This window comes from Mya arenaria, chromosome 2, assembly GCF_026914265.1.
Source record: "Mya arenaria isolate MELC-2E11 chromosome 2, ASM2691426v1".
Classification (NCBI taxonomy): Eukaryota; Metazoa; Mollusca; class Bivalvia; order Myida; family Myidae; genus Mya; species Mya arenaria.
Genome location: NC_069123.1, coordinates 3,020,509 through 3,038,112, shown reverse-complemented (window position 1 = coordinate 3,038,112; position 17,604 = coordinate 3,020,509). Strand labels below are relative to the sequence as shown.

Genomic DNA, 17,604 nt, shown 5'->3' with positions numbered 1-17,604 from the left:
CATTCACTTTTTTACGGTCAGGTGGTTTATTTTTAGTCCTTGGGGATAATTGAATATGTCATGTTAACAACTTTCCCCCAACACCGCATTTAATTCATGTTCCAGTGAATGCTTGTTTCACCGACCGTGCCAAGGCGGTAATCCCATCATTTATCAGTAAATACATGTATGTGAGTGTGTCGTCTGTTTATGGTGTTTAAATTTGTGTATATAGTGTAAATATGTTTGTGTCTCTAGTTCATTGACGTTTTATCCCTTGCCTTCTGACCCTAAACAGGGTTATATGTTATTTTTATTTTTTTCGACTACTGCGCTGATACTTTATCGGATCTGAGAACGTTTAGCTAATCGGATTACTTGTTATTAATAACTGACCAATAGAGTGAATGAAATCAGTAATTTATGACCATAAGATTGACTTAAGTTGTATATTGAATACCATCCCTGGGCTTGTCCTGGTAGTTTTCATTGTTATTTTGTGCTTGTAGTTCTCATTGTTTTTTAGTGACTTTGACAAACGGGGCGTCGACAGTGTTGTACATTCCATGGCTGGCACTGTACAGTTATAATAAAAACTTAACTGCTATTTCAAACTTTGAATTTAGTTCATCTTTCATAGGATCTCCTCTCCCGAATTTATTGAACATAATTAATCTTGAATACCATAATTTGAAGTACCTTTAAACGTATTTCGTATTTCAAATATTGTATTTTTGAGATCAAAATAGTAATGTTGGCGACCTTACAATGTATGGAAATTCAGCGACGACAAGGTTTTTCATCTTTTTTTCTTCCCTTCTTTACGCCTAGTATACACAGTTATAGTACAAGTATTCGAAAACACGAACATTCTAAACCATTTAATTTTAAATGCCTCTTAAAATGAAAGTAAATACAAATAATAATTGTATATGTATCTTGTGACTATGTAGAGATTTTGTGTATTTTACACATTAGGCAAATCGAGGTTATGTATGTATAATATACTTTTGGCATTTGTTCAATCTTTCTACTTTCTCTTGGGATGTTAATAAAGCATATAATCTTAAAACCTCTTTGGAAAGAAAACACCTTTACCCAACATCCTTGAAGATCCTATTTAGTTTTTGTAAATAAGGACGTTTATTCGATTTAAAGTTTACTTTTCTGTTTAAGTTTACTAGATATAAATTCTAATTTGAAAACATATAGATTCATTTTAGTGAAAATTGGTTTTAACATGGAATTATTAATATATGCTTGGAGCGTATTTTACTGCATAAACGCAGTTATCTCATCAGGTAGGACTTTCTGTTTGTAATTTTCATTACAAAGGCAAAACTATAATGTTTAAACGTGAAAATGTTTTTGTTTTTATTCTTTAGGAAAATCGAGGGGTTAGATGTACAGCATGTTTAATATAATGTTTTCTATATGTAATTATATGTATATTTGGCAAACGTTTTGCATTTGTTCCAACTGTCTACCTTCGCCCCGGGATGTTTGTAATTCAAGAATAAAGCATATTATCTGTACTGCATATCTTTATCCAGCATTCTTGTCATTCAATAACATCTTTCAATTTGTGTAAATAAGGAAGTGTAATCATTTAGAGGTTATGAAAGTTGGCGTGTATCTTACTGCATAAAAATGCTTGCATAATACTCTTTTGAATGTATTTGTAATGATATGTATTTCAAAGCTAATAAAAGTGCTCCGTCTGTTCTTGTTTCCTTAAAACATGAATTTGGATAGAAACTAATGTCAATATTTCATGAATAATACTGTATTTGTATTTTTGAGTGCTCAACCCTTTAGAAGACGGCAGCGCAGTTCTTTTTAAGTGTTTATTTTCACTCATAAACAGACATTGAGTGTATATCTCATCTTGGGCGATATTTGTATTTAATCATGTAGTTTTATTGTTGGCCAAGCTATAAGTACTGATTACTTAACATTAAAGAACACTTCTTGTGAGAGTAACAACATCCACTGTCTGACCATAAACCATGAAACAATGGCTGGATCGTTCAACTTTATATCGGTTGATACATAAGACTTAAAAATGATTAATCTAACTCTTGCAGGTTTGTATATTGGATCCCAAAACACCGATATTAAGTATACGACACATATGCTAAGTAGTATCTTTTCTACCAACAGTCCTTCTCAAGGACTGTAGCCATACATTTAACTTATTATAAGTTGCATCGTCAATAAAGTCATTGTTATATCGACGTCTCATACCTTTTCACGTAATAAAGCATCATTTGACAATTATGATCGTTGTTTTATCAAGATCAGACGTATTCCAAAGGTGTTGCGTTTAACTGAAAAACGTTCATCTAGGGAAAGGCCATTTGAGTGTAAATATTATTACACAGTCATTGAAACTACAAAGTAACAGTTTGAATGTGTGACATTCATTGGTAGCCCATACGCTACAGTGAGATGGTTTTATAAACAACACAAATATGACATTTCTGACGACATCGAACTGACACATATATAAACATCAAGTTAACTGAATGAAGTTACAAGAAGCGTTTTAAAATATAAATCAATAAAAAATTACCAAAAATGGTGTTGCTTTTTCTTGCTTTAAACGGAGGTCCCGACATAGTCTTCAAACCAATTTTGGATATTTTGTTAACAAATATAACATAATTGTGTATTTTGTGAAAGAGTGACCTATCTCTCTGGATTAAGACAGTTGATCATTACACTTAATTAAAACAAGCTATGCACAATGCGTTTGTGTCTCCAAAGGCTTAGCCTTGACCTTTGTGCCTAAAACAGGATATTGGTTAAATGTTAGTTTACTCGGCTTGTCCCTGTGGTTTCTAATGCTTTGTAAATTTTGCAAATGAAGCAGCACTAAGTGTTATTTTCTTCTTTTTATACTTTTATATCTTCCTCTTTCAATCAATGTACATTCCTGATGGTTCAAGTATCAATTCAGAAGTTCAATATTGAATAAAAACTATCTAGACACGGGAAGGTCACGAACTCAGCATTTCGTGTTTAGCTAATAGTAATACACCACCTTTTCTGATGAAGAGGTTGCCTGGAGGAACTTACTCCGATCTCACTATCAGTTTAAGCAAGAATACAATCGATGCGAGTAGGAATTTTACATGCCCTTACCAAATTACTATGCAACCAACCTATGGTCAAGATGTCAAGAATGCTACAAGCTTTAAATTTGCTTGTTAACGGAAACAATACTACCAATGTACACTATCACCTGAAACACATACTAGACCAGGCATCAACATAAAAAAGTAATGTATATGTTAACATTAACAACGATTCTACCGTTAATCTATTTAAAAGTTCTCCATCTCATAGAGTATGTTGAATTATAATTTTGGTCAGTATTCTAAAAAATGTGTATTTTGCTGCTAAAAATCTGATTTGGTATGACTTTTTGTATAAACATTAGAACATGATAAGTAATTACATCCTTTTGTATAAACTTGCAAACCCTTCTTTTTAAACGTGCATATCCATTTGTTAAAACTTACATTCTTTGTTAATATAGTAGGTTAACAATGTAAAATTACCAAATGTTTTCTAACCATTATCGAGAGATATGTTTTCATACATAGTATCTTAGTTTATTTTACAACGATTGTGAAACAAGTTATTGCAACATTATATTATCACTAATCTTGGTGATTTTTTGTAGCATTTGAATTGTGCTTGGTGTAGCGCTCGGCGTAAGGCGTATATGCCTTATTCTAACTACTCGGATTCTTGGTGAATATGGCGGTAGTGCTTTTTTGTCGCTCAAGGGTGTTGCTGCGTGCCTGGTGGTAAAATTTTGCATTGTTAGAAGTTAGTCGTACACATGCATTTTTCTACCTGCTTGGCTTTTTGATGGATGCTGTTGGTGCTTGGTGTGGCGCTAAGGTGTGATATTGTGTGCCTTGTATGCCTCCCTCGGTAGAAGTAGTTCGTATACGCCGTATTTTAACTACTCGGTTTCTTGGTGGATATATAGGTGGTGGTGCTTTGCGTTGTGCTTTGGTCATAGTATTTACTATTGAACTCTAACTTGGTTTTTGTTATATAATAATTCTCATTTATAAATAATAAAGTGATTTTGAACTATCATAGCATTCTTTGTATTTCATCTATGGTTCGAAACTGGCTCTTAAAACAATGACAGGTATTGATTTATGTACTTGGTATGGACCATTCACTTTTTTACAGTCAGGTGGTTTATTTTTAGTCCTTGGGGATAATTGAATATGTCATGTTAACAAGTTTTCCCCAACACCGCATTTAATTCATGTTCCAGTGAATGCTTGTTTCACCGACCGTGCCAAGGCGGTAATCCCATCATTTATCAGTAAATACACGTATGTGAGTGTGTCGTCTGTTTATGGTGTTTAAAATTGTGTATATAGCGTAAATATGTTTGTGTCTCTAGTTCATTGACGTTTTATCCCTTGCCTTCTGACCCGAAACAGGGTTATATGTTATTTTATTTTTTTCGACTACTGCGCTGGTATTTACAATTTGTCTTTATCGGATCTGAGAACGATGTAGCTAATCGGATTACTTGTTATTAATAACTGACCAATAGAGTGAATGAAGTCAATAATTTATGACCATAATATTGACTTAAGTTGTATATTGAATACCATCCCCGGGCTTGTCCTGGTAGTTTTCATTGTTATTTTGTGCTTGTAGTTTTCATTGTATTTTAGTGACTTTGACAAACGGGGCGTTGACAGTGTTGTACATTCCATTGCTGTCACTGTACAGTTATAATAAAAACTTAACTGCTATTTCAAACTTTGAATTTAGTTCATCTTTCATAGGATCTCCTCTCCCGAATTTATTGAACATAATTTATCTTGAATACCGTAATTTGAAGTACCTTTAAACGTATTTCGTATTTCAAATATTGTATTTTTGAGATCAAAATAGTAATGTTGGCGACCCTACAATGTATGGAAATTCAGCGACGACAAGGTTTTTCATCTTTTTTTCTTCCCTTCTTTACGCCTAGTATACACAGTTATAGTACAAGTATTCGAAAATACGAACATTCTGAACCATTTAATTTTAAATGCCTCTTAAAATGAAAGTAGATACAAATAATATTTGTATATGTATCTTTTTGTGACTATGTAGAGATTTTGTGTATTTTACACATTAGGCAAATCGAGGTTATGTATGTATAATATACTTTTGGCATTTGTCAATCTTTCTACCTTCTCCTGGGATGTTAATAAAGCATATAATCTTAAAACCTCTTTGGAAAGAAAACATCTTTACCCAACATCCTTGAAGATCCTATTTAGTTTTTGTAAATAAGGACGTTTATTCGATTTAAAGTTTACCTTTCTGTTTAAGTTTACTAGATATAACATCTAATCTGCAAACATATAGATTCATTTTAGTGAAAATTGGTTTTAACATGGAATTATTAATATATGCTTGGAGCGTATTTTACTGCATAAACGCAGTTATCTCATCAGGTAGGACTTTCTGTTTGTAATTTTCATTACAAAGGCAAAACTATAATGTTTAAACTCCATTTTGTATGTGAACGATGAACCGGAAAACAATTAACATACGGAAAATAAATTACAATTATAATCGAAATAATGAAGTGCAGTTTTATATAAAGATGACTACATAACTAATGTTACTGTATTTGAATATTGATTTGTTGCTAAAATAAAAATGGTGCTCCGTATTTTGTCGTTATTTTATGTATTAATCGGGAGAGATAAACTAACTGCAGCCAATATTTTATGAATCGTACTGTATAATCCATTGTTGGTGCTTTACCTTTTTAGGTATTGTATCATTTGAAGCCAACACAACACTTGTAGAAGGCGGCAGCGCAGTCCTTCTTAAGTGTTTATCTCATAAACACGCATTTGGTGTAAATTTCCTCAAGGACAATATCCAAATTGGATCATGTGATATTTTTGATTGCCAAGTTATAAGTACTACAAAATATATAACATCACAGAACACTTCTAACGATGATTTCAACGAATACTATCTGACAATAAAAAACTTCTCAAAAACATTGGCTGGAACCTACAACTGTAGATCGTACGAAACTAGAGATTCTAAAATGGTTAATCTTACGTTTGCAGGTTTGCATTTTTCTTCCAGAAAATAACCAGTATAGTAAGAACAATTTGAATGATATATAACTATACAATATATATAAGAGGTAATATTGTTTAACAATCAAACGTCTTTCTCAATGCAATGATTGTAATCATGAACTATATTAAATTGTTTAATCACATATTTATGATTATACCAAATTTCTTCAGCTTTTATAACGTATGTGAATCTTAACCCGAAGAACGATCCAATGTCGGTCATTGATAACACCATTTATCAGTTTGAATGCGAGACATCCATTGGTAGCCCATACGCTACAGTGAGATGGTTCAAAGACAACAAAACTATCGATGACATTGCTGACGACATTGAACTTACACAGCTATCAACATCAAGTCAACTAAACGAAGTTACAAGAAGCGTTCTTCAACTTCAACCAACAAAAGATGACCACGGAATGAGATTATTTTGTCTTGCTAACAACGGAGGTTCTGACATATATTCTTCAAAGCCAATTTTGGATGTTTTGTGTAAGTATAACATACGTGTTTCGAGGAAGGGGTATGTTAATCATGATGCAAAGCTAAAGTATTGGGTTCCCTCCGACTTGCAACGTTTTCCAATTAAGCAAACCCGACGGTTATTTTCTTCTGTTTTTCTCTGTTTCATGTTGTCCTCTTTCAATCTTCATACATTCCAGATGGTCCAATGTGATTGTGTTTTCTTAAGCCTTGGTCCTGACCCTTGTGTCTTTAACACAGGACATTGGTTACCGGGCTTGTCCGTGTTGTCTCTATTGTCAAATTTAACCAAAAAAACAACATCAAGTGTAATGTTTTCCTATTTATTATTGCTTTATTTTTCTCTTTCTTTTTCAATTGCCATACATTCCAGATGGACCAAGTATTCCCAAATGTCAATTCAACAGTTCAGTGGTTAACGAAAATATCTCTATACGGAATGGTCAGGATCTAACCATTTCATGTTCAGCGCATGGTAATCCACCACCATTCCTCATGTGGACATACCCTGGAGGAACTTACTCCGGTCCTACCCTTAGTTTTAGAAAGATTGCAATCGATGCCACTGGGAACTTTACATGCTCTGCCCGAAATACTTTGAAACCAACCGATGGACAAGAAGTTACTGGCTCTACAAGCTTTACCTTTGCTGTTAATGTTTACGGTAAGAATTCTACGTTTGAACACTATCACCCGAAGTATTAATATCATGAAAATACTCATGTCAGTCTTGCACTAGGTTACTTGTAATAATCAAAGTAGTTCCAGGACTGAAAACAATGTAAACATGAAATGAAAATATGTCTCCTAGCCAGGCAAGACTTGTGTATGTTCTTAGATGAGGCATTAGAAACGTATACATATCGAATCAGTAAATGACCAGTATTGAAGTCTCCAAAATGTTCAGGTAGTGTTGCTAACGAATACAGGTCACTATTATACTACTACACCGTTGACTGGTCTTAAAAGCTTCATCTGCAACCGACAGCAGCCTTGTTGTTGGTAGATTTAACAAAAATAACAACTTCAAAATTACAACAAGCCTATAAGAATGCATGACCTTTTTATTAATTATTTGTACAAATAAAAGTAATCGATTAAACCATGCAATAAAACAACAATCAATCAAGTCCTCAAAATCGAGGTTTGCAATGACAATGTTAAAATCCTACTTCCTGGTTTTGCTTCAACGGGAATTATAGTAATTTAGAATCCGCCAATGGAATGATTTCCATCATCATACGGATTTAATCTCGACTTACTGTGAGTAACATGGAACAAATGACACGAAAAAGTACAGGCAATATAAGTTCGAGGCGTCCTTTTCAAAAACAGGGCCAACAACAGGTCAAAGTGATTGTTAACGGAATAAAATTAGAAATATATTTAAAATACTATTCATAAAATTTCTTTCTCAATGAAGCCAATTGTAAGAAGATGTGCATAGTACCTAGATCATGAAAATGGCCGCAGTGTAGCGATTTGGTGCCTTGTTAAATGTTTTACTTAACAATTTAGGGTAAGTAAATATTTTTTTCATACATTTAACATATCCCTTGCGATTAACCGTCGGTCGGAAGATCATTATTGTTAAATTTGGATTAAATATTATTAAAATTGTTGGGCTTTGGTTCCATCTGAAAAAAAACAGTTTCATGTTTAAATGTAATAAAAAAATGAAGTAATCATGTTGATCAATTATTTAACACAGCTTAAAGGTGTCGGAATGCTTATCACACAGATACACCTGTGACAAGCCTCACTTTCATTTACCTCGCTTGGCAATACATTACCAATTTACAACTTTATATCGCACACGCATTTTGAAATCCTAATTTATTATCTTAACGTTTGCCATAAGCATTGGCATGTTTTAAATGACATTTCCAAATGTCCCAAACTATCTTATCTTTCGGCACTTGCTATGCGTTTACTAAGAAGCCGTTACCGGTACTCTCCGAGAAATACACATTGCCTCAAAATCAACCAATCACATTATTTATAACAAGTCAGTGCGGGAACGCCAAAGCTGGCGCTGTTAAACTGCACAGCCTTTTGACTTATTATTGACTTGCGTATTCATATCTAAGGTTTGGGGCGCACACTAGCCAATTTTATACAATGTAGTTACACTTTTGGTATTTTTTCAACTCCTCAAATTTTGTGGATATTAACAAAGTTAGTGTATAATGTAGTAAAACAATGGGATCAATGCAAGTTTGAACAGAAATACTAACTTTGCAAAGAATACATTCAGTTTTAGCATAGCAGACCATTTTCAACACAGTTCTTGTTTGAAACAATGAAGTACTGTTGCGAAATTCTGCTCTTTTTTGAATGACCCGAGCCGGGTGTAAACAAATGCCCAATGTAAAGTACCGACGCAGGTGATACACTTTTCTTGGGTTTTAAACAAATACTGAGCATTCCAAATATAACGGTATCATTTAATTTCGAGTGCCAGGCAAGTAAGCTACTGGTTCAAATTGTTAACGTCTTCTTTTGATATGACGCGTTGTGGTATCATGAACATGGGCCTTCCGAAACCTCTCGAAACCGAGGTAGTAAGCTATCGGGTGCGGTTATATAAGAACATACAAGGAAGACCAAGTCTGCATATTTATTGATCAATCCGCTGAATACGAAATAGTTCGGAGAAAATAATTATTTATATTTTTTCCTACTACACTGCTCGTATTTTGTATGCAACCTTATGTAGTGGTCTTTTAGTAAAATTGTTCAAAGTATGGCTCTGGGTTTAAACGTGTCCCTGACCCTAAGTGGCAGCTGTTCTGTATTTTATATGAAAATATTTTTGAAAATCTTCCTCTTTTAAACCGCAAATACCAGACCTTTGATATTGGATGTAGAAGTTTATTCATTGGCCAAGATTGTTCAACCTATGCACCTGGGGTTAATTCTTTCCCCGCTCCCGGGTACCGAGTTGTCTACATACTGAAGTAGTTAAAGCAATGAAAATATTATTATATGGAACATCAAGGCCAACAATTTTGAAAATTGTCATGTGCATGTAGCCTCACGTAGTGGCTGTTAACCAAGATTGTTCAAATACTATCCCTTGGAGTCCTTGCTTTTTAATATTTATATTAGAAACATCTTTGAAAATTTTCATTGAAACCGCAAAGCGTCTTGATATTTAGTATGTAGCATCATGTAGTGGTTCCTTACCAACATTGTTTAAATTATGTCTCTTGTGTCAAACTTGCCCCTGGTTTTCTAAAGTATTATACCTGTATATTGAAAATCTTCTCAGAAAGGTCAAACCCAAAACCCTTGATATTTGGTTTGTCACCTCTTGTAGAAGTAACTACCTACATCTATTACACCAATGATTTCCTTAAAAAAGAGTGACTTCCTTAGCAACCAATTACTTTGTTATCAACCATTCTCTTACTAAGCATCTTATTATTTCGTTAGCAACCGATGCCTTCTTTAGTAACAACATACTTCATTAGCAAATAGCAACCTCATTAATATATATATATTCCGTAGGACCAATAAATTCCTTATTAGTGCTTTTCTACTCAACCATTTCTTTCTTAGCAAGCAATGATCTCATAAGCACCCAACGTCTTCCTTAGTTACTACTTACCTCTTAGCAACCAATGACTTCTTTGACAACCATTGACTTATTAAGTCACTTAGAAGATCTTTAGCATTCAATGACGTCCTAAGCAACCAATGCCTTTGATAGCAACCACTAATTTTCGAAGCGGCAATTTATATCTACAACAACAAATGACTACCTGAGCAACCATGCCTTTCTGAGCAACCTATGACTTTATTAGTAAAAAATGACAACCTTAGTAATTTCCTTCATTTAAAGTAACCAAACACTTCCTAAGCAACCCCTAAATTTCTTAGTAACCAATGATTTTCTTTGCAACGAAGAACTCCACACCACTACCTTCATTCATACTTTCTTTCCCATATATTCAACAAACATCGACCGACCGTCAGTATAATCAAGGCATTGCCTATTCAGCAATCTCAGTGCTTTGATATTTGAATGTAAGGAGGTATGTTAATCTTATTCACTAGCAATAACATACATTATTTAAAACGCTCATTTTTGGACAAACATACTACATGTTCTTTTGGAATATTAGACGTGTACAAATAGATGAAATCTGTTTTTACGGCAATATAAAATTCAAAAGAACTATAAAGACACCCCCCCCCCTCCCACTAAAAAAAATACGAGAAGTTTACCAATTTTTCATGCACGTAGGTGCTGATGTCTTTTACGGTTCTTCTGTTCAAACTAGCCAATTCAACATTGATCCCCTGTGTTGAAAGCCATTTGTTATGTTTTCAATGCTTAACACACTTTTGTCAACTTGCCCCTATATGAATCCCTTGTCCATAAGTGCTTTCAGCACTTTGATTCATTCTAAATCTTAACTCATTTGACCACTTAACATGAACATATGATTCCAAATTGTCTAAGTTTTACTCCTTTTAAATTGCACCATCTCATAGAGTATGTTAATTAATAAATTATGTGATTCCGCACACCACTTCGTTTTTAATAAATCACGCAAGTTCACGTTTTGCTCTAGAATTTTTTTTCATCAAAATATTGACAAGTTCATAAACATATTCTATTCGAAAATGTGCTTTTAATAGTATTGAAACCCTAGAAGACTTTTATTCATTGTTTGCCCATATGTTGTAAACAGTTGATGCTTGACTTAAGTATTTTCGTGAAATTTGGGTCATGCTTCAGAATATAATAAATGCAACAGCATAGAACAGATTATATCCTTGTATTTGTATCCGAGATAAACTTCACTCATGTCTCTATACATTTATAAAAATGGCACAGGCCGAATAATAATAATATGTATTCTGCGTTTTAGCTCCGATCGATGACGTATTTATTTCTTCACCAACAAAAGACGTTGTTTTCTTACAAGACAATGAAGAACTTATTTTCAAGTGCGAATGTTTAGATGGTATTCCAAAAGCAACGTTTGAATGGTTTTTAGACAATGCAACCAATGATAACAAGACCGATGACAAACTTATCACAAATGATATTGATGTGAGCGTCGAACATCAGTTTCTAAATGGTACAACAGTCAGTTATTTTCCATACACAGCCAAGTCTTCTGAAAGTGGAATGAGAATATATTGCGTGGCACAAAATGTGATTAATGAAATAACATCAACCAATTCTTTGCTACTGGCTATAATCGGTAAGAAAAAACATAAACAGTTTTTTTTAATATACGTATTGAAGTTAAACTTCCAATTCAACTATTCTTATCACATTGTCACAACCTTATTTTCTTTTCTCCTTTTCCATTTGTGTTGTTCACATAAAGATATATACAACTTCTGTTTTAAATACAGATATTAACTGGAAGGATTCATCATCAAAATATTTTCAACGAATGGTGTTCGCCCAAATCGAATGAACAATCAGAAAGCGGAAATATTCATCCATGTTTGTAAATTGTAATAACTAATTTTCGTTTTGTACCATTTTCTGATTTGGTTCCTCGTTTCTTTTTCTACAAAGGCATTCCAGACACACCTTACAGCGCCCAGATAAAAGACGTTAAAACTGATGCAGCTACCTTGAAATGGAATCAGCTTTACACAGGAGGTTTAGAGTTTTCTGTTGCCATAGAACTTCGAGAAAATACCAACGAATGGAAGACACATGAAGTCTCAGAGTTTATCATAAATGACACTGATATGAGAGCTGCTTTGAACAATCTAAATGCATCCACATTGTATGTGCTGCGCTTCATGGTGTACAATGTGTTAGGACGTAGCATGATTTCTGATGAGATGAAGTTTCAAACACTTAAACAGAATGGTAAGCCGTATCCTTCAGGCCAAAATTTACTGTTCTTGAATGGACGAAAGAAATTTGACTGTAAATTTATTTATTTTTCTAAAAAAAAAAAAAATGATTAGTATTAAAAATATTCTGTATAACCTTGCTTTATATACTTGCATACCAATCAATTAAAACGTGCATGTGGTGTTAATAAATTTTGTAAACAACTTAAAGCATAAAATGTTTTAAAACCGTTTCGAATAGATTTATTAACATACATAGTTTCCCTTTTCCGCTTGTTTATAACTTAAGGTGACAAAAAGAACTGTTGTTGTTTTTTTACCTATCATTTTAAATTGAGTTACTTTTTTGTGCTCGAAATATTAAAACTTGACATGTTAGTATTTCGTTATAATAAAAATCAATTCAAACATTAAATTCAAAATTTTTAAATTAATCAGAGAAAGGCACAGTTTCGTCATCTGTATCTGTTGCACTGTTTGGTGGAATGTTTGGAGCGTTGCTGCTTGGCGTGGCTCTCGGATGTGTTGCGTCGTGCCTTGTGGTAAAATGTCGGCGTGGTAGAGGTAAGTCGAATATGCTTTATTCATGCTGCTCGGTTTCTTGGTGACTTTAGCAGCGGTGCTTGATGTGGCACTAGAGGGTGATCTTGTGTGCTTTGTGGTTATATTTTGTCGTCATAGAGGTAATTTTTTATATGCTTTGTTCTGTGCTCCGTTTCTTGGTGGATATATCGGTGGTCCTATATGTGGTGTTCGAAGGTGGTACTGCTTGCCTTGTTTTTAAATGTCGCCTTGGTAAAAGTAGGCCATATAGGCCTTATTCCAGCTGCTCGACTTCTTGGTGGATGTATCGGTGGTGGTTTTTGTGGCACTAGAGGGTGGTGTTGCGTGCCTTATGGTTTAATTTCGCCTAGGTAAAAGTAGGTCGTATAGGCACTATCCTAGCTGCTCAAAATATTGTTGGAAATATGTGTGGTGTTTAATGTAGCGCTTGAAGATGATGTTGCGTGCTTTGTTAATATTTACCCTGCAGAGGTATGCAGAGATTATTGTCTTTATGTAGTCCAAAATGAACTGTATAATGTGAACAAATTTACACATTAGTTATGTATAGATATTTTTACAACGCACAAAACCGATTTCAAAAAGAGCTATTGTTGACATTATTCACTTCTTACCTGTTACTTCGCTTTTATTGTAGTAGTTTTTGAATGATTTTTAATTATTTGGCACTTACATATCATTGTTTATTTTTCATTGAAGCACCGAAACAAGTTCTGAAAATGCCAACAGCTCAAGTTAAAAGGTATATATAAATATATATAGACTTAGTATGTACTATACACTTACAGTCAAGTGGATTATTTCTTGTCTTTCGGGATAATTCAGTATGTCTTATAAACTAGTTTAACACCAACCCTCCAACCACAAGTAAACTCGTGTTCATGTAAACTCGTGTCCTAGTGAGTTTGTGTTTCAGTAATTGGAATGAATTCACAGACCGTTCCAAGGTGTTAATACCTTCATTTATTGATAAAGCAATAGTGATGCCTCTATGGGCTGTTTGCGATGTTTGACCATTGGTGTCTTTCGTTTACATTGTATTATTAATATATCTTGGAAATAAATACCATTTAAGCCGGTCCTGGGTGGGGGGGGGGCGTTGACAGCGTTGTACGTTTCAATGCTGTCAATAGTAAGTTTGAATAAAACCGATACTGAAACCTCAAACTTTGAATGTAGTTTATGCTCTCGTAGGAACTCATTCCCAGATTTATGTAATTTCAAGTGCCTTAAAACACACTTTGTGATTATGTTTTTTTGCCTTTTCAGAGATCAAGAGAGTAATGTTGGCGACCCTACAATGTATGAAAATTCAGCGACGACAAGGTATTTTCATATGTTTTTCACACTTGTAGTGCAAGTATTTGAAAATACGAGCATTCCTACAAGAAGATATACCAGAAGCATAATTTACTTGTCATATCAGGCTGAAATAGGATAGTACGAATATGAATAGCATCAATTACTAATATTGTCTTAATTGAGTAGAAAGGGGATTTGAAACATAAAAACTTGTTACGGGATTATTCGAGCGCAATATCTTTACAAAACGTTAACAAAAATTAGAATAAAATTTGTTTTTTATCTTTAGAGCAGAGAACTTTTCTCCATATGCTGAGCTCGACGTACACACCATCGCAACGTCAACATCCTACGAGATGATAAAGCATACTATGTGACATAATAAACTAAATAAGAAGTACTATTTGACAAGATGTTAATTTATCCTAGAAATTTTATCATAAAGCATTTTAGTCTAGCCTTTCATAATAGCTCTAGATTATTTTCTGCCTGGTAGGTATGCTTGAAGTAAGCACCAATGCACCAATGTTTGAAAATATAAGTTCAAGTTACCTCACTATGAAAAAGAGTGGGTAAAGAACAAAGGGTAACGTCAATGAATTTGAAAAAGGAATTGATGAAATTCAATCTGAAGATTATGATATCCTTCAATTTCCCTGAATAAATGCCTTTAAGAAAGCAAACGATGATTTCATGTAATTTATACGATGTTAGCGAGTTTTTTCTTTGTTTATATATACAAATTAACGGTAGCAGGAAGGTGGAGCTAGCGTTCGGATAAATAACAACGACCTTCACTTATACCGTAAGCAAGTTTTGTCAACATGGTTCAACACATTTACTTCATGAACTAACCTATTATATTATAATTTACTATTTAAATTATATACTCGTGTTAAAATCAATAACACAGGTTCTGTGTTTTATAACCATTACATAGACAATTGTGTAAATATATACTGAATTGAATTTAAACATGTTTAAAAATGAGATCGTGTTGTGAACTGAATCTTTAGTAGTCATATGTTGCACTCAATTTTAACATTGTTGTTTAATATACATATATTTAAAATGAATGCCAATGAAATACATTTTTATACAGGTAACATAAAAAATATAAGAAATTATAATGCTTTTTAAATATGGATTCCGACCGGCCATCTTTGGCAACAATAAGTGTCTGTCATTAGTTCAATCAGTATTTAAAAGACCAATGTTACTACACAGAACATGTATACATGCAAGTGTATAAAAACATGCAGTACACATTCCAAAATACTTACACATACACCTGCAATTTATAATCATAGATTTACAGAATTTAGAAGTAAGCAAAAAAGTTGTTGTCTTATTATATGCTTACAGGTGGGTTATAGAGATTTATCAGTGAGATAAAAATGATATCAAACAGTGAAATAATATTTTAATATGTGTTATATATATATGAACATGGTGAAAGATATGCTTGTTGACACGGAGACAACATTTGTTCTCTGAATACGGATGTTTTCGTTTGTTAGAGAGCGGTATTCATTGTTTTAAATCCATGTGTGCTTGCTTTTGTCTGTAAGATAATTGCTTTATTTTTTCAGGCAGTTATTAATTATGATGAGCTTGGAACTTGATTGTATATGTATCATTTTAGGCTTGTGTAGAGATTTATTTATTTTTTACATTTTAGGCAAATCGCGGCATTAGATGTTCAACTGTACAACATGTTTAAATATTATGTTTTATGTGTGAGGTAATGTATCTAAAGATTTTTTTTCGCAATTGTTCCAACTTTCTACTTTCTCTTCTGAAGTTTGAAATTCAAAAATAAAATACCGAATCTGCACACCTTTTTTGAAAGAAAACATAGCTTTATTTTCGTTCAAAATAATCGTTCAATTTGTGGCAAACAAATGGATTAACATAATGACAAATGGTTGTTTGACACTCGCAGCGTTACTTACTGCATGAACGGCGTACTATGAGCAGGTAGCACTTATTGTTTAAAATTTCCATTACAAAGATTCGAATTTTGATGCAAACAATTAACCAAACGCCAAACGTACTCATAAGTAACAATTCAACAGTTCAATATTGAACAGAAATATTCACATACAAATGTGATTGAGTACGACTCTTTGTTTTTAAGGAAGATCAATTTTCGCTCTATAACTTTTCTATCTCTCTCTCTCTCTCTCTCTCTCTCTCTCTCTCTCTCTCTCTCCCTCCCTCCCTCCCCCTCTCTCTCTCTCTCTCACTCTCTCTCTCTTTCTCTCTCTCTCTCTCTCTCTCTCTCTCTCTCTCTCTCTCTCTCTCTCTCTCTCTCTCTCTCTCGCTTTTCGGGGGAGGGGGGCATTTACAGTAATGGTATTCTCATTTTATAAACAAAACATCCCGTTCATTTCATCATTTCACCATTAACATAAACTCGCGATAGTAACCAATGAGTTGTAATATTATTGCATGTATCTTCTGTAAACAACGTAAAGTAACCAGAATAAGTTTAAACCATTTTCTTCAGACTTTTATAGCATACATAGTATCTTATTTTTGCTAGTACATGAATACATTTCAGTTAGATAATTAGTTTTCCGTTCACTTTCACTTGAGATTAAATTATTTTAAAGAAACAAATATTAAAACGATGCATCTTAATGTATGACACAATCAAATTATGATAAAATATAAAGTGTTTCGTAAGGATAAAAATAAACTGAAATATCGAAATAAATCAACTTAAACAAGAGAAGTTTGTCAAACAGTATGCCCCCACCCGAGCGCCATGTTGTCAGGAAAATTTGGATAATTCAATGATATATGCATAGACTGAAATGACAGCTGATGTGTTATTGACATTGGATGCCTTTGAGGCAGTCTTAAGATTATGACCATCCAAGTGTGAGGGTAGGTACAGGTTTAATCATGTTCAGATGATGACTGATGACTGACATTTGCAGATAACTATGTAACCTCTTTGCAGAAGTAAGTATGACGTTTATTTAAATGACCTATATAAGTTGTGACCTTGACATTTGACTCTATGGACTCAAAATCCATAGGGGTCATCTACTGGTCACCCCCAGCGTAAATGTCTCGTTTAAGGGCCATGGGTGCAGGAATTGTCGGGTTATCACACAGACTAGCTTTTTGCCTCCAAGGACACTGTGATCATGACCTTTGACCCGATGACCCCTTAAATCAATAGGGGTCATCTCCTGGTCAGATCCTAACCTCCAAGAGAAGTTTGAGGGCCATGGATGTAAGCATTGACGAGTTATCAAATCGACAACATTTTCGCATTTAA

At 33.7% G+C, this 17,604-nt stretch overlaps 1 protein-coding gene across 1 annotated transcript; it reads left to right on the top strand.

Annotated features, from left to right (window-relative positions):
- The first annotated feature begins 5,348 nt into the window (after positions 1 to 5,348).
- Positions 5,349 to 16,356, top strand: LOC128224030 (hemicentin-1-like). Its single transcript, XM_052933632.1, has 10 exons — positions 5,349 to 5,474; positions 5,799 to 6,107; positions 6,294 to 6,614; positions 6,979 to 7,269; positions 11,489 to 11,827; positions 12,154 to 12,456; positions 12,882 to 13,007; positions 13,707 to 13,749; positions 14,277 to 14,333; positions 14,599 to 16,356. Exons 1-10 carry the CDS (start codon positions 5,414 to 5,416, stop codon positions 14,684 to 14,686), a joined length of 1,938 nt encoding a protein of 645 aa, XP_052789592.1. The 5' UTR covers positions 5,349 to 5,413; the 3' UTR covers positions 14,687 to 16,356.
- Positions 16,357 to 17,604: the final 1,248 nt, after the last annotated feature.